This window comes from Pseudophryne corroboree, assembly GCF_028390025.1.
Source record: "Pseudophryne corroboree isolate aPseCor3 chromosome 3 unlocalized genomic scaffold, aPseCor3.hap2 SUPER_3_unloc_4, whole genome shotgun sequence".
Taxonomy (NCBI): Eukaryota; Metazoa; Chordata; class Amphibia; order Anura; family Myobatrachidae; genus Pseudophryne; species Pseudophryne corroboree.
The window spans coordinates 2470305-2494894 of NW_026967530.1; the positions used below are offsets into that span (position 1 = coordinate 2470305).

General features: G+C 54.4%; 1 protein-coding gene across 3 annotated transcripts in view; it reads right to left on the bottom strand.

The window, feature by feature from the left end:
• The window catches only part of LOC134984188 (zinc finger protein 585A-like), a 199702-nt gene that overhangs the window by 51833 nt on the left and 123279 nt on the right, over positions 1-24590 (bottom strand). Inside the window, exons 1-4 of one of the 3 annotated variants that reach the window (XM_063949814.1) lie at positions 15788-16028; positions 7759-7837; positions 7543-7640; positions 1543-1798 (exon numbers count right to left, since the gene is read on the bottom strand). The exons of 1 other annotated variant lie outside the window; for it this stretch is intronic. In XM_063949814.1, the coding sequence (XP_063805884.1) occupies positions 1543-1798; positions 7543-7640; positions 7759-7837; positions 15788-15886 (532 nt within the window). In that variant the 5' untranslated portion in view covers positions 15887-16028. Of the gene's footprint in view, positions 1-1542; positions 1799-7542; positions 7641-7758; positions 7838-15787; positions 16029-24590 lie in introns of those variants that run through there. One more of the 3 variants, XM_063949813.1, reaches the window with a different exon arrangement.

Below are 24590 nucleotides of genomic sequence, written 5' to 3' on the forward strand. Positions count from 1 at the left end.
CAGCGTGTGCTAACTCTCAGGGCATGTAATACCACAGGCAGTGGGGCTGCTGCTGGTAACACACAGTGACATGATGTTAGGGGAGAGCAGGAGTATAATAAAGGCTGATGTCTCCTGATGTATGAGATACACCAGAGAGTGTGGGGAGGAGACTGGTCAGATCTCTGGGCTGGTAACACACAGTGACATGATGTGAGGGGGAGAGCAGGAGTATAATAGGGGCTGATGTCTCCTGATGTATGAGATACACCAGAGAGTGTGGGGAGGAGACTGGTCAGATCTCTGGGCTGGTAATACACAGTGACATGATGTGACGAGTAGAGCAGGAGTATAATAGGGGCTGATGTCTCCTGATGTATGAGATACACCAGAGAGTGTGGGGAGGAGACTGGTCAGATCTCTGGGCTGCTGGTGACACAGTGACATGATGTGAGGGGGAGAGCAGGAGTATAATAGGGGCTGATGGCTTCGGATGTATGAGATACAACAGAGTGTGTGGGGAGGGGGCTGGTCAGATCTTTGGGCTGGTAACACACAGTGACATGATGTGAGGGGGAGAGCAGGAGTATAATAGGGGCTGATGGCTTCGGATGTATGAGATACAACAGAGTGTGTGGGGAGGGGGCTGGTCAGATCTTTGGGCTGGTAACACACAGTGACATGATGTGAGGGGGAGAGGAGGAGTATAATAGGGGCTGATGTCTCCTGATGTATGAGATACACCAGAGTGTGGGGAGGAGACTGGTCAGATCTCTGGGCTGCTGGTGACACAGTGACATGATGTGAGGGGGAGAGCAGGAGTATAATAGGGGCTGTCTCCTGATGTATGAGATACACCAGAGAGTGTGGGGAGGAGACTGGTCAGATCTCTGGGCTGGTAACACACAGTGACATGATGTGAGGAGGAGAGCAGGAGTATAATAGGGGCTGATGGCTCCTGATGTATGAGATACACCAGAGAGTGTGGGGAGGAGACTGGTCAGATCTCTGGGCTGGTAACACACAGTGACATGATGTGAGGGGGAGAGCAGGAGTATAATAGGGGCTGTCTCCTGATGTATGAGATACACCAGAGAGTGTCGGGAGGAGACTGGTCAGATCTCTGGGCTGGTAACACACAGTGACATGATGTGAGGTGGAGAGAAGGAGTATAATAGGGGCTGATGGCTCCTGATGTATGAGATACACCAGAGAGTGTGGGGAGGAGACTGGTCAGATCTCTGGGCTGGTAACACACAGTGACATGATGTGAGGGGGAGAGCAGGAGTATAATAGGGGCTGATGTCTCCTGATGTATGAGATACACCAGAGAGTGTGGGGAGGTGACTGGTCAGATCTCTGGGCTGGTAACACACAGTGACATGATGTGAGGGGGAGAGCAGGAGTATAATAGGGGCTGATGGCTCCTGACTCCCCCACTGGGCAGATACATCTCCCTCATTAGTTTGTACTGACAGAGGAGGGTGTAGTATAAGAGATTGCTGTAGTGACTGAGCAAGGAGAATATGTGACTCTGTTCTGTAATAAGTGTTTATTACTCACCTGTGCTGATATCTGTAGGGATTTCCTCCTCCTTACACTGCTGATCACCCCTCACATACGTCTCTTCTTCTCCATCTCTATCTTCTGCCTTTATATCAGTCACATACGTCTCCTCTTCTCCCTCTATATCTTCTGCCTTTATATCAGTCACATACGTCTCTTCTTCTCCCTCTATATCTTCTGCCTTTATATCAGTCACATACGTCTCTTCTTCTCCCTCTATATCTTCTGCCTTTATATCAGACAGACGTTCTACCTAAAAAAATAAAATAAATAAAAACCCAGAAATTTATGGTAAGAACTAACTGAACATCTAAAGGATGATCGGTGGAAACAGGATGCACCTGAGCTCAATTTTGAGCTTCATGGCAAAGGTAGTGAATCCTTATGTAAAACTTTTTTTTACGTTGTCATTATGGGGTAGTGAGTGTAGATATTGGAGGGAAAAAAGGAGATTTATGGTAAGAACTTACTTTTGTTAAATCTCTTTCTGCGAGGTACACTAGGCTCCACAAGGATTAACATCGGGGTGTAGAGTAGGATCTTGATCCGAGGTACCAACAGGCTCAAAGCTTTGACTGTTCCCAAGATGCACAGCGCCGCCTCCTCTATAACTCCTCCTCCGTGCACAGGAGCTCAGTTTCGTTACCCAGCCCAATGCAGTAGCAGGTTCCAGAGACAACAACCGATCGTAGCCAATTACACCACATACTCACCACAGGAGAGGGTGTCAGCGGCTAATTCCACACCAACCCAAAGAAGCTAAGTGCGATAGGGTGGGCGCCTTGTGGAGCCCAGTGTACCTCGCAGAAAAAGATTTAACAACGGTAAGTTCTTACCATAAATCTTGTTTTCTGCTGCGGGGTACACTGGGCTCCACAGGGAATAACATCGGGGATGTCCTAAAGCAGTTCCTTATGGGAGGGGACGTACTGTAGCGGGCACAAGAACCCGGAGTCCAAAGGAGGCATCCTGGGAGGTGGAAGTATCAAAGGCATAGAACCTGATGAACGTGTTCACTGAGGACCACGTAGCCGCCTTGCACAATTGTTCAAGGGTCGCACCACGGTGGGCCACCCAAGAAGGTCCAACCGACCGAGTAGAATGGGCTTTGATGGTAGCAGGAGCCGGACGACCAGCCTGTACATAAGCATGTGCAATCATTATTCTAATCCATCTGGCCAGTGTCTGCTTGGAAGCAGGCCAGCCGCGTTTGTGAAAACCAAACAGTACAAAAAGAGCATCAGACTTCCTAATGGAGGCAGTTCTCTTTACATAGATATGGAGAGCCTGTACCACATCCAAGACCACTCTTTGGAAGACAATTCAGGAGAATTAAAGGCCGGAACCACAATCACCTGGTTAGGGTGGAAGGAAGACACCACCTTGGGTAAATAACCTGGGCGCGTTCTAAGAACCGCCCTGTCACAGAGAAAAATCAAATGGGGAGACTTACAGGATAAGGCACCCAAGTCCGAGACCCTTCTAGCTGAAGCAATAGCCAGAAAGAATAGCACCTTAAGGGAAAGACACTTAAGGTCAGCAGAGGCAAGAGGTTCAAACAGAGACTCTTGCAAGGCCTCCAGAACCACCGACAGATCCCAAGGGGCCACAGATAGCACATAAGGAGGCTGAATCCGCAACACGGCCTGAGTGAAAGTATGAACATCAGGTAGGGCAGCAATCTTTCTCTGAAACCAAACCGACAAGGCAGAAATGTGAACCTTGAGGGAGGCCAGACGAAGGCCTAAGTCCAGGCCCTGTTGTAGGAAGGCCAACAGTTTGGCCGTACTGAACTTGAAAACGTCATGATTGTGAGACGCGCACCAAGTAAAGTAAGCATTCCAGACCCTATGGGAAATCCGAGCAGAAGCTGGCTTACGGGCCTTCAACATAGTTTGAACGACCGCCTCAAAAAAAACCTTGGACCTCAGGATGGAAGCTTCAAGATCCATGCCGTCAAAGCCAGACGGACCAAGTCCTGGTAAACACAAGGGCCTTGAACGAGAAGGTCCGGTCGTTATGGAAGTAGAAGGGGACGATCTAGCGAGAGGCCCTGTAGATTGGAGAACCAGTGCCACCTGGGCCACGCTGGAGCGAATAGAAGTAGGTTTCCTCCTTCTTACTTGAACTTCCGTATTACTCTGGGCAGTAATGACACCGGAGGGAACACATACGGCAGCCAAAAGTTCCATGGGATTGACAGAGCATCCACGAACGCTGCTTGAGGATCCCTTGTCCTTACTCTGAAGACCGGAACCTTGTGATTGTGTTGTGACGCCATCAGGTCCACATCTGGAAGGCCCCACTTGTCTACGAGAGGTTGAAACACTTCTGGATGGAGGCTCCATTCTCCGGCGTGTACGTCCTGACAACTGAAAAAGTCAGCTTCCCAGTTTAGGACCCCCGGAATGAACACTGCGGATATGGCCGGCAGATGGCGTTCTGCTCACTGTAGAATCCTTGATACTTCCCTCATTGCCATGCGGCTGCGAGTGCCGCCTTGATGATTGATGTAAGCCACCGTGGTGGCTTTGTCCAATTGTACTTGAACAGGTCTGTTCTGTATCAAACGCTGGGCCATTGTCAACGCATTGAACACCGCCCGTAGTTCCAGAATACCGTATAAACTAGAGTATAAGCCGACTTTTTCAGCACATTTTTCTAGGCTGAAAAAGCCCCCCTCGGCTTATACTCGAGTCAGCTCACGGCTGCAGCAGACGCCGTGGGCTGTGTGGGCGTCTGATGTAGCCAGCTCCAGGGACAGACACTAGAGGTCATTATTGACCTCTAGTGTCTGTGCGTCGCTGCTATGGGAGAGACGTCATGACGTCTCTCCCATAGAGGAGCGGGCAGGCGAGCGGGCGGGCGGCCGGAGCAGCAGCAGAAGAAGAAGCGGTCGGGAAGCAGGAGCGGGGCAGTGGTAAGTATTGTTTTTATTATTTTGTGTCTGTGTGTTTGTAAGCGGCGACGGGGGCACAGCGACAGGGGGCAAATAAAGAGGGGGCACAACTACTGGGGGCAAATAAAGAGGGGGCACAACTACTGGGGGCAAAGCAACAGTGGGGCATGTTTTTATCTGGCACTGTAGGGGTATATGTGGCACTGGGGGCACAGCTCTAGCAACAAGCATTACCCACTGGCAACAAGCATAACACCTACCGCATGAAACCCCTGGCAACGAGCATGACACCCTGAGCATGAAAACCACTGGCACTGTGCATTTCCCACCCTAGGCTTATACTCGAGTCAGTAATTTTTTCCAGTTTTTTTGTGGTAAAATTAGGTGCCTCGGCTTATATTTGGGGCGACTTATACTCGAGTATATACGGTATTTATCGGAGTAGAGACTCCTCCTCAATCCACCGACCCTGAAGGGAGTGTTGTTCCAACACCGTGCCCCAACCTCTCAGACTGGCATCCGTCGTCAGCAGGACCCAGTTGGATATCCAGAAGGGACGGCCCCTACTCAATTGATGGTCCTGAAGCCACCAGCTCAGTGACAGGCGGACCTCCGGAGACAAGGAGATCATGTGAGATCTGATCCGGTGTGGAAGGCCATCCCACTTGGACAGAATCAACTTCTGCAGAGGGCGAGAATGGAATTGAGCAAACTTTACCATGTCGAAAGCCGACACCATGAGACCTAGCACTTGCATTGCCAAATGAATCGACACTTGCGGACGAGATAGGAAGCATCGAATCCTGTCCTGAAGTTTCAGGACCTTCTCCTGAGACAAGAACAACCGCTGGTTGTGAGTGTCCAATAACGCTCCCAGGTGTACCATGCTCCGAACAGGAACCAGGGATGATATCTTACAGTTGACAAGCCACCCGTGGGCTGTCATGACCTGGACAGTCAGATCTAAATTACACAATGAGAATTTCTGGGTAATTTGCCATGATCAACAAATCGTCTAGGTATGGCAGGATCCTGACCCCTTGACGGCAGAGTGTAGCAGTCATGACCGCCATCACTTTGGGGAGCCGTTGTCAAACCAAAGGGTAATGCCTGAAATTGGTAATAAAGGTTGCCCACCGCAAACCTCAGGTACTGCTGAGGAGACACTGCAATAGGAATATGCAGGTAGGCATCCTGTGTGTCCAGGGAGAACATATAGTCCCCAGGCTCCAAGGTCAGAATAATAGAGCACAGAGCTTCCATACGAAACTTGTTGACCCGCACATACCTGTTCAAGGACTTCAGATTAAGAATGGGCCGTGAGGACCTGTTCGGTTTCGGGACTAGAAACAGCAGTGAATAGTACCCCTTGCCTCTCTGAGCCAGAGGCACCTGTACTACCACTCCTGTGGTCAGGAGGGAATGTACCACCGAATGCAGAGTGTTTGCTTTTACCGGGTCGAGAGGAACAAAATCGATGAGGGGGACAATTCTTGAAGGGTACGGTGTAACCTTGAGCGACGATTTCCCTTACCCAGGCATCGGAAGTGGTTTTCAACCATTCCTGAGCAAAACCTAGAAGTCGGACCTCAACCCTGGGTTCCCCAGAGGGAGGCCCGCCCCGTCATGCGGCAGGCTTGTCAGTTTTGGAAGAAGGCTGATGGGCGGCCCAGGCATGCTTCGGTCTGGGATTTGCAGGTCTGGAAGCACGAGCTTGCTTTGGCTACGCCTGACCTTTTCCTTTACCTGGAAGACGAAAGGGCCAAGGGAAAGTACTTTTAGCCTTCTGTGCGGAAGGAGCCGTACTAGGTAGGCAAGCTGTTTTAGCAGTAGCCAGATCAGCCACAATCTTGAGGTTTTCTCCAAAGAGAATGTCTCCCTTGAAAGGAAGCACTTCCAGGGTTTTCTTGGAATCCATATTCACCGACCAGGATCTCAACCAAAGGATACGTCTAGCCAAGGCGGACGTAGTAGCAGCCTTGGCCACCAGCACCCCGGCATCGGAGGCCGCCTCCTTAAGGTACAGAGAAGCCGTGGTAATATATGAGAGACATTGTCGAGCATGCTCAGATAAGTTGGAAGGCAGCTCCGGCTCAAGCTCCTGAGCCCACGCCTCAACAGCTTCAGCAGCCCAACCTGCTGCAATGGTTGGCCTATGCACAGCCCCCGTTACGGTATAAATCGCTTTTAAACAACCCTCCACACGTCTATCCGTCGGTTCCTTCAGAGAGGTGACTGTAGTTACTGACAGAGCAGAGGAAACTACCATGCGTGCCACATGAGAATCTACAGGCGGAGGAGTTTCCCAATTTTTACATAGCTCCGCAGAGAAAGGATAGCGTGCCATCAGTTTCTTATGCGGTGTGAATTTTGTTCCCGGGTTTTCCCAGGATTCCTGACGAATGTGAGCCAGGTGTTGAGAATGAGGTAATACTTTAACCACCTTCTTACGTTTAAAACTATCCGGTTTCTTAGATACAGCCTCAGGCTCATCAGACACCTGAAGAATGAGCCTAATTGCCTCAATCAGATCAGGGACATCCACCAATGCCTTCCCTTCCCCATCAGCTAACAGAAGGACACCGGAGCCTCCACTGTAGTTACCCAGCAACCAGGGCGCGGGAGTATACAGCGCCGCTGGGGGAGTGATGGAGCTGCAGCAAAGGATGTCTATTTGACAAACATAACAGCTGCAGCCCTTGAAGTCTTCAAAATTTCTTCTTTTCTTCTGAAATTTAGCTTGGAAAATGGGCTGCAGGAACAGCCCTCCTGTTGATTGCCTCCTTACTGCATGGCACCAACTTACAAACTGAGCTCCTGTGCACGGGGTTATAGAGGAGGCGGCGCTGTGCATCTTGGGAACAGTCAAAGCTTTGAGCCTGTTGGTGCCTCAGATCAAGATCCTACTCTACACCCCGATGTTAATCCTTGTGGAGCCCAGTGTACCCCGCAGCAGAAAACACTATAATGACATTTACATACAGTCAGATTAAACTGAGGTGAAACAGTATAATATTAGTGTATAAGACACACAGCTTCTCTACAGATCATATAGTGACAGTCACTGGTATATTGAGGAGACCCTAAAGCCCACGTACCTGATCCGCCTGTGGGATCCTGTGATTCTCCTCTGTACAGTCCTGGGAATACAGAGGACGGGGACATCTCTCTGGGGTATCTCTGTTACTGGGCCCATCTGTAGGAGACACACAGTTACTGAGTACAGTGTATATATGTGATTATCAGATGATGTGTGTATATAGGGGCCCCCATACCTGCTCCACCCTGTACAATACATGACAGTCTCCTCTTACCCAGTGATGTGAGGGGCCGGTGATTCTCCATCATCACGTCCTTGTACAGACCCCTGTGTTCCTCTATATACTCCTCCTCCTGCATGGAGACATAGACAGTGACATCCTGACACCTTATAGGAACCTGACACACACAGTGATACAGTCATCACCCAGACACATCCCCTGGTGTTACTGTATAATGTCCCATTCCCTGCAGTCACCTCCCCAATCATCACCCAGACACATCCCCTGGTGTTACTGTATAATGTCCCATTCCCAGCAGTCACCTCTCCAGTCATCTCCCAGACACGTCCCCTGGTGTTACTGTATAATGCCCCATTCCCAGCATTCACCTCTCCAGTCATCACCCAGACACGTCCCCCGGTGTTACTGTATAATGTCCAATTCCCAGCAGTCACCTCTCCAGTCATCACCCAGACACATAACCTGGTGTTACTGTATAATGCCCCATTCCCAACAGTCACCTCTCCAGTCATCACCCAGACACGTCCTCTGGTGTTACCGTATAATGTCCCATTCCCAGCAGTCACCTCTCCAGTCATCACCCAGACACGTCCCCTGGTGTTACCGTATAATGTCCCATTCCCAGCAGTCACCTCTCCAGTCATCACCCAGACACAACCCCTGGTGTTACTGTATAATGTCCCATTCCCAGCATTCACCTCTCCTGTCATCACCCAGACACGTCCCCTGGTGTTACTGTATAATGCCCCATTCCCAGCAGTCACCTCTCCAGTCATCACCCAGACACGTCCCCTGGTGTTACCGTATAATGCCCCATTCCCAGCAGTCACCTCTCCAGTCATCACCCAGACACGTCCCCTGGTGTTACCGTATAATGTCCCATTCCCAGCAGTCACCTCTCCAGTCATCACCCAGACACATCCCCTGGTGTTACTGTATAATGTCCCATTCCCAGCATTCACCTCTCCAGTCATCACCCAGACACATCCCCCGGTGTTACTGTATAATGTCCCATTCCCAGCATTCACCTCTCAAGTCATCACCCAGACACATCCCCCGGTGTTACTGTATAATGTCCCATTCCCAGCAGTCACCTCTCCAGTCATCACCCAGACACATCCCCCGGTGTTACTGTATAATGTCTCATTCCCAGCAGTCACCTCTCAAGTCATCACCCAGACACATCCCCCGGTGTTACTGTATAATGTCCCATTCCCAGCATTCACCTCTCAAGTCATCACCCAGACACATCCCCCGGTGTTACTGTATAATGTCCCATTCCCAGCATTCACCTCTCAAGTCATCACCCAGACACATCCCCCGGTGTTACTGTATAATGTCCCATTCCCAGCAGTCACCTCTCCAGTCATCACCCAGACACGTCCCCCGGTGTTACTGTATAATGCCCCATTCCCAGCAATCACCTCTCCAGTCATCACCCAGACATGTTCCCTGGTGTTACTGTATAATGTCCCACTCCCAGCAGTCACCTCTCCAGGCATCACCCAGACACATCCCCTGGTGTTACTGTATAATGTCCCACTCCCAGCAGTCACCTCTCCAGGCATCACCCAGACACATCCCCTGGTGTTACTGTATAATGTCCCACTCCCAGCAGTCACCTCTCCAGGCATCACCCAGACACATCCCCTGGTGTTACTGTATAATGTCCCACTCCCAGCAGTCACCTCTCCAATCATCACCCAGACACGTTCCCTGGTGTTACTGTATAATGTCCCATTCCCAGCAGTCACCTCTCCAGTCATCACCCAGACACATCCCCTGGTGTTACTGTATAATGTCCCATTCCCAGCAGTCACCTCTCCAGTCATCACCCAGACACGCCCCCTGGTGTTACTGTATAATGCCCCATTCCCAGCAGTCACCTCTCCAGTCATCACCCAGACACATCCCCTGGTGTTACTGTATAACGCCCCATTCCCAGCAGTCACCTCTCCAGCAGCAGGGGAGGGCGGTATGGGTGAAAGGCAGAGGGCAGCAGGGGAGGGGGTATGGGAGGCAGGCAGGGGGCAGCAGGTGAGGCGGTATGGGAGGCAGGCAGAGGGCAGCAGGGAAGGGGGGGTGTAGGAGGCAGGAGGGGGCAGCATGGAAGGGGTGTATGTGAGGCAGGCAGGGGGCAGCAGTGGAGCGGGATATGGGAGGCAGGCAGGGGGCAGCAGGGGGGGGACTATGGGTGACAGGCAGGGGGCAGCAGGAGAGAGGGGTATGGGAGGCAGGCAGGGGGCAGCAGGGGAGGGGGGGTATGGGACGCATGCAGGGGGCAGCAGGGGAGGGAGGTATGGTAAGCAGGCAGGGAGCAGCAGTGAAGGGGGGGGCTTGGAAGGCAGGCAGGGGGCAGCAGGGGAGGGGAGTTTGGGAGGCAGGCAGTGGGCAGCAGGGGAACGGGGTATGGGAGGCAGGCAGGGGGTAGCAGAGGGGGGGGGACTATGGGTGACAGGAAGGGGGCAGCAGGGGAGGGGGGTATGGGAGGCAGGCAGGGGGTAGCAGGGGAACGGGGTATGGGAGGCAGGCAGGGGGCAGTAGAGGGGGGGACTATGGGTGACAGGCAGGGGAGGGGTATATGGAAGGCAGGAGGTAGCAGGTGAGGGTGGTATGGGAAGCAGGCAGGGGGCAGCAGGTGACGTGGCAGGCAGGGGAGGCGGGAGGCAGGCAGGGGGCAGCAGGGAAGGTGGCGTATGGGAGGTAGGCAGGGGGCAGCAGGTGAGGGGGGTATGGGAGGCAGGCAGGCGTATGGGAGGTAGGCAGGCAGGGGAGGCGGGAGGCAGGCAGGGGGCAGCAGGGAAGGTGGCGTATGGGAGGTAGGCAGGGGGCAGCAGGTGAGGGGGGTGTGGGAGGCAGGCAGGGGTATGGGAGGTAGGCAGGGGGCAGCAGGTGAGGGGGGTATGGGAGGCAGGCAGAGGGCAGCAGGGAAGGGGGGGTGTAGGAGACAGGAGGGGGCAGCATGGAAGGGGGGTATGTAAGGCAGGCAGGGGGCAGCAGTGGAGCGGGATATGGGAGGCAGGCAGGGGGCAGCAGGGGGGGACTATGGGTGACAGGCAGGGGGCAGCAGGAGAGGGGGGTATGGGAGGCAGGCAGGGGGCAGCAGGGTATGGGAGGCAGGCAGGGGGCAGCAGAGGGGGGGGGACTATGGGTGAAAGGCAGGGGGCAGCAGTGGTGGGGGGTATGGGAGAAAGGCAGGGGGCAGCAGGGGAGGGGGGTATGGGAGAAAGGCAGGGGGCAGCAGGGGAGGGGGGTATGGGAGAAAGGCAGGGGGCAGCAGGTGAGGGGGGTATGGTAGGCAGGCATGGGGCAGCAGGGAAGGGGGCGTATGGGAGGCAGGCAGGGGGCAGCAGTGGAGGGGGTATGGGAGGCAGGCAGGGGGCAGCAGTGAAGGGGGAGGTTGGGAGGCAGGCAGGGGACAGCAGGGGAGGGGGGTATGGGAGGCAGGCAGGGGGCAGCAGGTAAAGGGGGTATGGAGGCAGGCAGAGGGCAGCACGGAAGGGTGGTATGTGAGGCAGGGAGGGGCAGCGGAGGAGGGGGGTATGGGAGGCAGGCAGGGGGCAGAAAGGGGGGGGAGTATGGGTGACAGGCAGGGGGCAGCAGGGGAGGGGTATGGGAGGCAGGCAGGGGAGGGGGGTATGGGAGGCAGCAGGGGAGGGGGGTATGAGAGAAAGGCAGGGGGCAGCAGGGGAGGTGGACTATGGGTGACAGGCAGGGGGCAGCAGGGGAGGGGGACTATGGGTGACAGGCAGGGGGTAGCAGGGGAGGGGGGTTTGGGAGGAAGGCAGGGGGCAGCAGGGGAGCGGGGTATGGGAGGCAAGCAGGGGGCTGCAGGGGAGGAGGGTATGGGTGACAGGCAGGGGGCAGCAGGGGAGCGGGGTATGGGAGGCAGGCAGGGGGCAGCAGAGGGGGGACTATGGGTGACAGGTAGGGGGCAGCAGGGGAGGGATGTATGGGAGGCAGGCAGGAGGAAGCAGTTGAGGGTGGTATGGGAAGCAGGCAGGGGGCATCAGGGGAGGTGGGTATGAGAGGCAGGCAGGGGGCAGCAGGTGAGGGGGGTATGGTAGGCAGGCAGGGGGCAGCAGGGAAGGGGGTGTATGGGAGGCAGGCAGGAGGCAGCAGTGAAGGGGGAGTTTTGGAGGCAGTCAGGGGGCAGCAGGGTAGGGGGGTATGGGAGGCAGACAGGGGGCAGCAGGGAAGGGGGGGTATGTGAGGCAGGCAGGGGCAGCGGAGGAGGGGGGTATGGGAGGCAGGCAGGGGGCAGCAGAGGGGGGACCATGGGTGACAGGCAGGGGGCAGCAGGGGAGGGGGTATGTGAGGCAGGCAGGGGGCGGCAGGGGAGGGGGGTATGGGAGGCAGGCAGGGGGCAGCAGGGGAGGGGGTATGGAGGGAGGCAGGGGGCAGCAAGGGAGGGGGGTATGGGAGGCAGGCAGGGGCAGCAGGGGAGGGGGGTATGGGAGGCAGGCAGGGGGCAGCAGGGGAGGGGGTATGGAGGGAGGGGGCATCAGGTGAGGGGGGTATGGGAGGCAGGCAGGGGCGGCAGGGGAGGGGGGTATGGGAGGCAGGCAGGGGGCGGCAGGGGAGGGGGGTATGGGAGGCAGGCAGGGGGCAGCAATGGAGGGGGTATGGAGGCAGGCAGGGGGCAGCAGGGGAGGGGGGTATGGGAGGCAGGCAGGGGGCAGCAGGGGAGGGTGGTATGGGAAGTAGGCAGGGGGCAGCAGGTGAGGGGGGTATGGGAGGAAGGCAGGGGGCAGCAGGGTAGGTGGTGTATGGGAGGCAGGCAGGGGGCAGCAGGGGAGGAGGGTATGGGTGACAGGCAGGGGGCAGCAGGGGAGCGGGGTATGGGAGGCAGGCAGGGGGCAGCAGATGGGGGACTATGGGTGACAGGTAGGGGGCAGCAGGGGAGGGGTGTATGGGAGGCAGGCAGGAGGAAGCAGGTGAGGGTGGTATGGGAAGCAGGCAGGGGGCATCAGGGGAGGTGGGTATGAGAGGCAGGCAGGGGGCAGCAGGTGAGGGGGTATGGTAGGCAGGCAGGGGGCAGCGGGGAAGGGGGCGTATGGGAGGCAGGCAGGAGGCAGCAGTGAAGGGGGAGTTTTGGAGGCAGTCAGGGGGCAGCAGGGTAGGGGGGTATGGGAGGCAGACAGGGGGCAGCAGGGAAGGGGGGGTATGTGAGGCAGGCAGGGGCAGCAGAGGAGGTGGGTATGGGAGGCAGGCAGGGGACAGCAGAGCGGGGACCATGGGTGACAGGCAGGGGAGGGGGTATGTGAGACAGGCAGGGGGCGGCAGGGGAGGGGGCTATGGGAGGCAGGCAGGGGAGGGGGTATGGAAGGAGGCAGGGGGCAGCAGGGGAGGGGGGTATGGGAGGCAGGCAGGGGGCAGCAGGGGAGGGGGTATGGAGGGAGGCAGGGGGCAGCAGGTGAGGGGGGTATGGGAGGCAGGCAGGGGCGGCAGGGGAGGGGGGTATGGGAGGAAGGCAGGGGGCAGCAGGGGAGGGGGTATGTGAGGCAGGCAGGGGGCAGCAGGGAAGGAGAGGTATGGGTGGCAGGCAGGGGGCAGGCAGGGGAGGGGGGTATGGGAGGCAGGCAGGGGGCAGCAATGGAGGGGGTATGGAGGCAGGCAGGGGGCAGCAGGGAAGGGGGGTATGGGAGGCAGGCAGGGGGCAGCAGGGGAGGGTGGTATGGGAAGCAGGCAGGGGGCAGCAGGTGAGGGGGGGTATGGGAGGAAGGCAGGGGGCAGCAGGGTAGGTGGCGTATGGGAGGCAGGCAGGGGGCAGCAGGGGAGCAGGGTATGGGAGGCAGGCAGGGGGCAGCAGAGGGGGGGGGACTATGGGTGACAGGCAGGGGGCAGCAGGGGAGGCGGTATGTGAGGCAGGCAGGGGGCAGCAGGGGAGGGGGGTATGGGAGGCAGGCAGGGGGCAGCAGGGGAGGGGGTATGGAGGGAGGCAGGGGCAGCAGGGGAGGGGGGTATGGGAGGCAGGCAGGGGGCAGCAGGGGAGGGGGTATGGAGGGAGGCAGGGGGCAGCAGGTGAGGGGGGGTATGGGAGGCAGGCAGGGGGCGGCAGGGGAGGGGGGTATGGGTGGCAGGCAGGGGGCGGCAGGGGAGGGGGGTATGGGAGGAAGGCAGGGGGCAGCAGGGGAGGGGGGTATGGGAGGCAGGCAGGGGGCAGCAGGGAAGGAGAGGTATGGGAGGCAGGCAGGGGGGGAAAGTATGGGAGGCAGGCAGGGGGCAGCAATGGAGGGGGTATGGAGGCAGGCAGGGGGCAGCAGGGGAGGGGGGTATGGGAGGCAGGCAGGGGGCAGCAGGGGAGGGGGTATGGAGGGAGGCAGGGGGCAGCAGGTGAGGGGGGGTATGGGAGGAAGGCAGGGGGCAGCAGGGATGGTGGCGTATGGGAGGCAGGCAGGGGGCAGAAGGGGAAGGGGGTATGGGAGGCAGGCAGGAGGCAGCAGGGGAGGGGGGTATGGGAGGCAGGCAGGGGGCAGCAGGGGAGCAGGGTATGGGAGGCAGGCAGGGGGCAGCAGAGGGGGGGGGGACTATGGGTGACAGACAGGGGGCAGCAGGGGTGGGAAGTATGGGAGAAAGGGGAGGGGGCAGCAGGGGAGGGGGGTATGGGAGGAAGGCAGGGGGCAGCAGGGGAGGGGGGTATGGGGGGCAGGCAGGGGGCAGCAGGTGAGGGGTGTATGGTAGGCAGGCAGGGGGCAGCAGGGAAGGGGGCGTATGGGAGGCAGGCAGGGGGCAGCAGTGAAGGGGGAGTTTTGGAGGCAGTCAGGGGGCAGCAGGGAAGGGGGGTATGGGAGGCAGGCAGGGGGCAGCAGTGAAGGGGGAGTTTTGGAGGCAGTCAGGGGGCAGCAGGGAAGGGGGGTATGGGAGGCAGGCAGGGGGCAGAAGGGAAGGGGGGGTATGTGAGGCAGGCAGGAGGGGGGTATGGGAGGCTGGCAGGGGGCAGCAGAGGGGGGACCATGGGTGACAGGCAGGAGGCAGCAGGGGAGGGGGTATGTGAGGCAGGCAGGGGGGAGCAGGGTAGGGGGGTATGGGAGGCAGGCAGGGGGCAGCAGAGAGGGGGACTATGGGTGACAGGCACAGGGCAGCAGGGGAGGGGGTATGGGAGGCAGGGGGCAGCAGGGGAGGGGGGTATGGGAGGCAGGCAGGGGGCAGCAGGGGGGGACTTTGGGTGACAGGCAGGGGGCATCAGGGGAGGGGGGTATGGGAGGCAGACAGGGGCCAGCAGGGTAGGGAGGTATGGGAAGCAGGCAGGGAGCAGCAGTGAAGGGGGGGCTTGGGAGGCAGGCAGGGGGCAGCAGGGGAGAAGGGTTTGGGAGGAAGGCAGGGGGCAGCAGGGGAGGGGGGTATGGGAGGCAGGCAGGGGGCAGCAGGGGAGGGGGGTATGGGTGACAGGCAGGGGGCAGCAGGGGAGCGGGGTATGGGAGGCAGGCAGGGGGCAGCAGAGGGGGGACTATGGGTGACAGGTAGGGGGCAGCAGGGGAGGGGTGTATGGGAGGCAGGCAGGAGGAAGCAGGTGAGGGTGGTATGGGAAGCAGGCAGGGGGCATCAGGGGAGGTGGGTATGAGAGGCTGGCAGGGGGCAGCAGGTGAGGGGGGTATGGTAGGCAGGCAGGGGGCAGCAGGGAAGGGGGCGTATGGGAGGCAGGCAGGAGGCAGCAGTGAACGGGGGGTATGTGAGGCAGGCAGGGGCAGCGGAGGAGGGGGGTAAGGGAGGCAGGCAGGGGGCAGCAGAGGGGGGACCATGGGTGACAGGCAGGTGGCAGCAGGGGAGGGGGTATGGGAGGCAGGCAGGGGGCGGCAGGGGAGGGGGGTATGGGAGGCAGGCAGGGGGCAGCAGGGGAGGGGGTATGGAGGGAGGCAGGGGGCAGCAGGGGAGGGGAGGCAGGCAGGGGGCAGCAGGGGAGGGAGTATGAAGGGAGGCAGGGGGCAGCAGGTGAGGGGGGGTATGGGAGGCAGGCAGGGGGCGGCAGGGGAGGGGGGTATGGGAGGAAGGCAGGGGGCAGCAGGTGAGGGGGGGCAGTCAAGAGTGGGGGGCAGATGGTGAGGGGGAGGGGGGGCATTACCTGGAGGAGGAGGAGGTGGCAGCAGATGTGACCGGGGGCGGAGCTGTGTACCGGAAGTGGGCAGGACAGTATTTCCGGGACACCGTCTGTATAGCGCATGGGATTATGGGTAGGGACAGCCGCAGTAACTCAGCAAACACGAACCCACTCTCTCGCCATAGGCCGTAGATTCCTATCACTCATCATGTAGCCCCGCCCATTCTACCGTTCATAGGCTGCAGCTCCCGTCACTCAGACCCGGACACTTTTCATTCCATAGGCCGCAGCCCCGCCCACTATGCCGCCCATAGGCAGCAGTGGCTCGTCACTCAGCTAGCCCCGCCCCTGTCTCCCGCCACTAGTCGAACGTACCCGTCACTCATTCTCAGTCTCCCGCCCATAGCTCGCTGCCCCGCCCACTCTCCCTCCCATACGCCGCAGCACAGTCCCCGCCGGGCACTGTCTACATTATTATCTGCCGCTCACACAGGCAACATGGCGGCGCCCATAGGGAGTCAGCAACATGGCGCCGGCCCCCTCCTGCTGCTGTCCTGTGTGTGTATGATGTGTACAGACCCCCTGTCTGTGTGGAGTGTGTATGTGCTCCCCAGGTGGGGACCCTGACAGCGCACATGTTACACTTACCTCCTGCTTTTACTCAGGTGTACTAACTACTGGCTGTAAAGGATCCAATGGTGGAGATAAGTACATTGTGATACTGAGGAGGAGGACTGGAGTAATATAACCAGAATTGTACACAAGTGAGGTACATGAGGCACCATGCAGCGTGAGATGCCTCATACATCTATCAATACACCATGCAGTGTGAGATGCCTCATACATCCAGCCTCAATACACCATGCAGTGTGAGATGCCTCATACATCTAGCCTCAATACACCTTGCAGTGTAAGATGCCTCATACATCCAGCCTCAATACACTTTGCAGTGTGGGATGCCATATACATCTAGCCTCAATAAACCATGCAGTGTGAGATGCCTCATACATCCAGCCTCAATACGCCATGCAATGTGAGATGCCTCATACATTCAGCCTCAATACGTCATACAGCGTAAGATGCCTCATACATCCACCCTCAATACATCATGCAGCGTGAGATGCCTCATATATCCAGCCTCAATACACCATGCAGTGTGATATGCCTCATACATCTAGCCTCAATACACCTTGCAGTGTAAGATGCCTCATACATCTAGCCTCAATACACCTCGCAGTGTGAGATGCCTCATACATCCAGCCTCAATACACCTGGCAGTGTGAGATGCCTCATACATCCAGCCTCAATACACCATGCAGTGTGAGATGCCTCAATACACCATGCAGTGTGAGATGCCTCAATGCACCATGCAGTGTGAGATGCCTCAATGCACCATGCAGTGTGAGATGCCTCAATACACCATGCAGTGTGAGATGCCTCATACATCTAGCCTCAATACACCTTGCAGTGTGAGATGCCTCATACATCCAGCCTCAAAACACCATGTATTGTGAGATGCCTCATAAATACAGCCTCAAAACACCTTACAGTGTGAGATGCCTCAATAATCCATGCAGTGTAAGATGCCTCATGCATCCAGTCTCAATACACCTTGCAGTTTGAGATGCCTCATACATCTAGACTCAATATGCCATGCAGTGTGAGATGCCTCATACATTCAGCCTCAATATGTCATACAGCGTAAGATGCCTCATACATCCACCATCAATACATCATGCAGCGTGAGATGCCTCATAAATCCAGCCTCAATACACCTTGCAGTGTGAGATGCCTCATACATCTAGCCTCAATAAACCATGCAGTGTGAGATGCCTCATACATCTAGCCTCAATAAACCATGCAGTGTGAGATGCCTCATACATGCAGCCTCAATAAACAATGCAGTGGGAGATGCCTCATACATCCAGCCTCAATACACCTTGCAGTGTGAGATGCCTCATACATCTAGCCTCAATACACCATGGCAGTGTGAGATGCCTCATACATCCAGCCTCAATACGCCATGCAGCGCGAGATGCCTCCTACATCCAGCCTCAATACACATTGAAGTGTGAGATGCCTCATACATCCAGCCTCAATACACCTTGCAGTGTGAGATGCCTTGTACATCTAGCCTCAATAAACCATGCAGTGTGAGATGCCTCAAACATCCAGCCTCAATACACCTTGCAGTGTGAGATGCCTCATACATATAGCCTCAATAAACCATGCAGTGTGAGATGCCTCATACATCTAGCCTCAATAAACCATGCAGTGTGAGATGTCTCATACATGCAGCCTCAATATACCATGCAGTGTGAGATGCCTCATACATCCAGCCTCAATACACCTTGCAGTGTGAGATGCCTCATACATCCAGCCTCAATAAACCATACAGTGTGAGATGCCTCATACATCCAGCCTCAATACACCTTGCCGTCTGAGATGGCTCATACATCTAGCCTCAATAAACCATGCAGTGTGAGATGCCACATACATGCAGCCTCAATACACCATGCAGTGTGAGATGCCTCATACATCCAGCCTCAATACACCTTGCAGTGTGAGATTCCTCATACATCTAACCTCAATACACCATGCAGTGTGAGATGCCTCATACATGCAGCCTCAATACACCATGCAGTGTGAGATGCCTCATACATCCAGCCTCAATACACCTTGCCGTGTGAGATGCCTCATACATCTAGCCTCAATACACCATGGCAGTGTGAGATGCCTCATACATCCAGCCTCAATACACCATGCAGTGTGAGATGCCTCATACATCCAGCCTCAATACACCTTGCAGTGTGAGATGCCTCATACATCCAGCCTCAATACACCTTGCAGTGTGAGATGCCTCGTACATCTAGCCTCAATAAACCATGCAGTGTGAGATGCCTCATACATCTAGCCTCAATAAACCATGCAGTGTGAGATGCCTCATACATCTAGCCTCAATACACCTTGCCATCTGAGATGGCTCATACATCTAGCCTCAATAAACCATGCAGTGTGAGATGCCTCATACATGCAGCCTCAATACACCATGCAGTGTGAGATGCCTCATACATCCAGCCTTAATACACCTTGCAGTGTGAGATGCCTCATACATCTAGCCTCAATACACCATGCAGCGCTAGATGCCTCATACATCCAGCCTCAATACGTCATGAAGCGCGAGATGCCTTATACATCCTTCCTCAATACACATTGCAGTGTGAGATGCCTCATACATCCAGCCTCTATATACCATGCAGTGTGAGATGCCTCATACATCTAGCCTCATACATTCAGCCTCAATACGTCATACAGCGTAAGAGGCATCATACATCCAGCCTCAATACACCATGCTGTGTGAGATGCCTCATACATTCAACCTCAATACACCATACAGTGTGAAATGCCTCATATATCCAGCCACAATACACCATGCAGTGTAAGAATCCTCAAACATCCAGCCTCAATACGCCATGCAGCGCGAGATGCCTCATACATCTAGCCTCAATAAACCATGCAGTGTGAGATGCCTCATACATCCAGCCTCAATACACCATGCAGTGTGAGATGCCTCATACATACAGCCTCAATACACCTTGCAGTGTGAGATGCCTCATACATCTAGCCTCAATAAACCATGCAGAGTGAGATGCCTCATACATGCAGCCTCAATACATCATGCAGTGTGAGATGCCTCATACATCCAGCCTCAATACACCTTGCAGTGTGAGATGCCTCATACATCCAGCCTCAATACACCATGCAGTGTGAGATGCCTCATACATCCAGCCTAAATACACCTTGCAGTGTGAGATGCCTCATACATCTAGCCTCAATAAACCATGCAGTGTGAGATGCCTCATACATGCAGCCTCAATACACCATGCAGTGTGAGATGCCTCATACATCCAGCCTCAATACACCATGCAGTGTGAGATGCCTCATACATCTAGCCTCAATAAACCATGCAGTGTGAGATGCCTCATGTATGCAGCCTCAATGCACCATGGCAGTGTGAGATGCCTCATACATCCAGCCTCAATGCGCCATGCAGCGCGAGATGCCTCATACATCCAGCCTCAATACGTCATGCAGCACGAGATTCCTTATACATCCTCTCTCAATACACCATGCAGTGTGAGATGCCTCATACATCCAGCCTCTATACACCATGCAGTGTGATATGCCTCATACATCTAGCCTCATACATTCAGCCTCAATACGTCATACAGCGTAAGATGCATCATAAATCCAGCCTCAATACACCATGCTGTGTGAGATGCCTCATATATCCAACCTCAATACACCATACAGTGTGAAATGTCTCAAGCATCCAGCCACAATACAACATGCAGTGTAAAAATCCTCAAACATCCAGCCTCAATACACCATGTACTGTGAGATGCCTCATACATTCAGCCTCAATACACCTTGCAGTGTGAGATGCCTCATACATCTAGAATCAATACACCTTGCAGTGTGAGAGGCCTCATAAATCTAGCTTCAATACACCTTGCAGTGTGAGATGCCTCATACATCCAGCCTCAATACACCATACAGTGAGAGATGCCTCATACATCCAGCCTCAATACACCTTGCAGTGTGAGATTCCTCATACATCTAACCTCAATACACCATGCAGTGTGAGATGCCTCATACATGCAGCCTCAATACACCATGCAGTGTGAGATGCCTCATACATCCAGCCTCAATACACCTTGCAGTGTGAGATGCCTCATACATCTAGCCTCAATACACCATGGCAGTGTGAGATGCCTCATACATCCAGCCTCAATACGCCATGCAGCGCGAGATGCCTCATACATCCAGCCTCAATACACATTGCAGTGTGAGATGCCTCATACATCCAGCCTCAATACACCTTGCAGTGTGAGATGCCTCGTACATCTAGCCTCAATAAACCATGCAGTGTGAGATGCCTCAAACATCCAGCCTCAATATACCATGCAGTGTGAGATGGCTCATACATCTAGCCTCAATAAACCATGCAGTGTGAGATGTCTCATACATGCAGCCTCAATATACCATGCAGTGTGAGATGCCTCATACATCCAGCCTCAATACACCTTGCAGTGTGAGATGCCTCATACATCCAGCCTCAATACACCATACAGTGAGAGATGCCTCATACATCCAGCCTCAATACACCTTGCAGTGTGAGATTCCTCATACATCTAACCTCAATACACCATGCAGTGTGAGATGCCTCATACATGCAGCCTCAATACACCATGCAGTGTGAGATGCCTCATACATCCAGCCTCAATACACCTTGCAGTGTGAGATGCCTCATACATCTAGCCTCAATACACCATGGCAGTGTGAGATGCCTCATACATCCAGCCTCAATACGCCATGCAGCGCGAGATGCCTCATACATCCAGCCTCAATACACATTGCAGTGTGAGATGCCTCATACATCCAGCCTCAATACACCTTGCAGTGTGAGATGCCTCGTACATCTAGCCTCAATAAACCATGCAGTGTGAGATGCCTCAAACATCCAGCCTCAATATACCATGCAGTGTGAGATGGCTCATACATCTAGCCTCAATAAACCATGCAGTGTGAGATGTCTCATACATGCAGCCTCAATATACCATGCAGTGTGAGATGCCTCATACATCTAGCCTCAATACACCTTGCAGTGTGAGATGCCTCATACATCCAGCCTCAATAAACCATACAGTGTGAGATGCCTCATACATCCAGCCTCAATACACCTTGCCGTCTGAGATGGCTCATACATCTAGCCTCAATAAACCATGCAGTGTGAGATGCCTCATACATGCAGCCTCAATACACCATGCAGTGTGAGATGCCTCATACATCCAGCCTCAATACACCTTGCAGTGTGAGATGCCTCATACATCCAGCCTCAATACACCTTGCAGTGTGAGATGCCTCATACATCTAGCCTCAATACACCATGGCAGTGTGAGATGCCTCATACATCCAGCCTCAATACGCCATGCAGCGCGAGATGCCTCATACATCCAGCCTCAATACACATTGCAGTGTGAGATGCCTCATACATCCAGCCTCAATACACCTTGCAGTGTGAGATGCCTCGTACATCTAGCCTCAATAAACCATGCAGTGTGAGATGCCTCAAACATCCAGCCTCAATACACCATGCAGTGTGAGATGCCTCATACATCCAGCCTCAATACACCTTGCAGTGTGAGATGCCTCATACATCCAGCCTAAATACACCTTGCAGTGTGAGATGCCTCGTACATCTAGCCTCAAAAAACCATGCAGTGTGAGATGCCTCATACATCTAGCCTCAATAAACCATGCAGTGTGAGATGCCTCATACATCTAGCCTCAATAAACCATGCAGTGTGAGATGTCTCATACATGCAGCCTCAATATACCATGCAGTGTGAGATGCCTCATACATCCAGCCTCAATACACCTTGCAGTGTGAGATGCCTCATACATCCAGCCTCAATAAACCATACAGTGTGAGATGCCTCATACATCCAGCCTCAATACACCTTGCCGTCTGAGATGGCTCATACATCTAGCCTCAATAAACCATGCAGTGTGAGATGCCTCATACATGCAGCCTCAATACACCACGCAGTGTGAGATGCCTCATACATCCAGCCTCAATACACCATGCAGTGTGAGATGCCTCATACATCCAGCCTCAATACACCTTGCAGTGTGAGATGCTTCATACATCTAGCCTCAATACACCATGGCAGTGTAAGAAGCCTCATACATCCAGCCTCAATACACCATGCAGCGCGTGATGCCTCATACATCCAGCCTCAATACGTCATGAAGCGCGAGATGCCTTATACATCCTTCCTCAATACACATTGCAGTGTGAGATGCCTCATACATCCAGCCTCTATATACCATGCAGTGTGAGATGCCTCATACATCTAGCCTCATACATTCAGCCTCAATACATCATACAGCGTAAGAGGCATCATACATCCAGCCTCAATACACCATGCTGTGTGAGATGCCTCATACATTCAACCTCAATACACCATACAGTGTGAAATGCCTCATATATCCAGTCACAATACACCATGCAGTGTAAGAATCCTCAAACATCCAGCCTCAATACCCCATGCAGCGCGAGATGCCTCATACATCTAGCCTCAATAAACCATGCAGTGTGAGATGCCTCATACATCCAGCCTCAATACAACATGCAGTGTGAGATGCCTCATACATACAGCCTCAATACACCTTGCAGTGTGAGATGCCTCATACATCTAGCCTCAATAAACCATGCAGTGTGAGATGCCTCATACATGCAGCCTCAATACATCATGCAGTGTGAGATGCCTCATACATCCAGCCTCAATACACCTTGCAGTGTGAGATGCCTCATACATCCAGCCTCAATACACCATGCAGTGTGAGATGCCTCATACATCCAGCCTCAATACACCTTGCAGTGTGAGATGCCTCATACATATAGCCTCAATAAACCATGCAGTGTGAGATGCCTCATACATGCAGCCTCAATACACCATGCAGTGTGAGATGCCTCATACATCCAGCCTCAATACACCATGCAGTGTGAGATGCCTCATACATCTAGCCTCAATAAACCATGCAGTGTGTGATGCCTCATGTATGCAGCCTCAATGCACCATGGCAGTGTGAGATGCCTCATACATTCAGCCTCAATACGCCATGCAGCGCGAGATGCCTCATACATCCAGCCTCAATACGTCATGCAGCACGAGATTCCTTATACATCCTCTCTCAATACACCATGCAGTGTGAGATGCCTCATACATCCAGCCTCTATACACCATGCAGTGTGATATGCCTCATACATCTAGCCTCATACATTCAGCCTCAATACGTCATACAGCGTAAGATGCATCATAAATCCAGCCTCAATACACCATGCTGTGTGAGATGCCTCATATATCCAACCTCAATACACCATACAGTGTGAAATGTCTCAAGCATCCAGCCACAATACAACATGCAGTGTAAAAATCCTCAAACATCCAGCCTCAATACACCATGTACTGTGAGATGCCTCATACATTCAGCCTCAATACACCTTGCAGTGTGAGATGCCTCATACATCTAGAATCAATACACCTTGCAGTGTGAGAGGCCTCATAAATCTAGCTTCAATACACCTTGCAGTGTGAGATGCCTCATACATCCAGCCTCAATACACCATACAGTGAGAGATGCCTCATACATCCAGCCTCAATACACCTTGCAGTGTGAGATTCCTCATACATCTAACCTCAATACACCATGCAGTGTGAGATGCCTCATACATGCAGCCTCAATACACCATGCAGTGTGAGATGCCTCATACATCCAGCCTCAATACACCTTGCAGTGTGAGATGCCTCATACATCTAGCCTCAATACACCATGGCAGTGTGAGATGCCTCATACATCCAGCCTCAATACGCCATGCAGCGCGAGATGCCTCATACATCCAGCCTCAATACACATTGCAGTGTGAGATGCCTCATACATCCAGCCTCAATACACCTTGCAGTGTGAGATGCCTCGTACATCTAGCCTCAATAAACCATGCAGTGTGAGATGCCTCAAACATCCAGCCTCAATATACCATGCAGTGTGAGATGGCTCATACATCCAGCCTCAATAAACCATGCAGTGTGAGATGTCTCATACATGCAGCCTCAATATACCATGCAGTGTGAGATGCCTCATACATCCAGCCTCAATACACCTTGCAGTGTGAGATGCCTCATACATCCAGCCTCAATAAACCATACAGTGTGAGATGCCTCATACATCCAGCCTCAATACACCTTGCCGTCTGAGATGG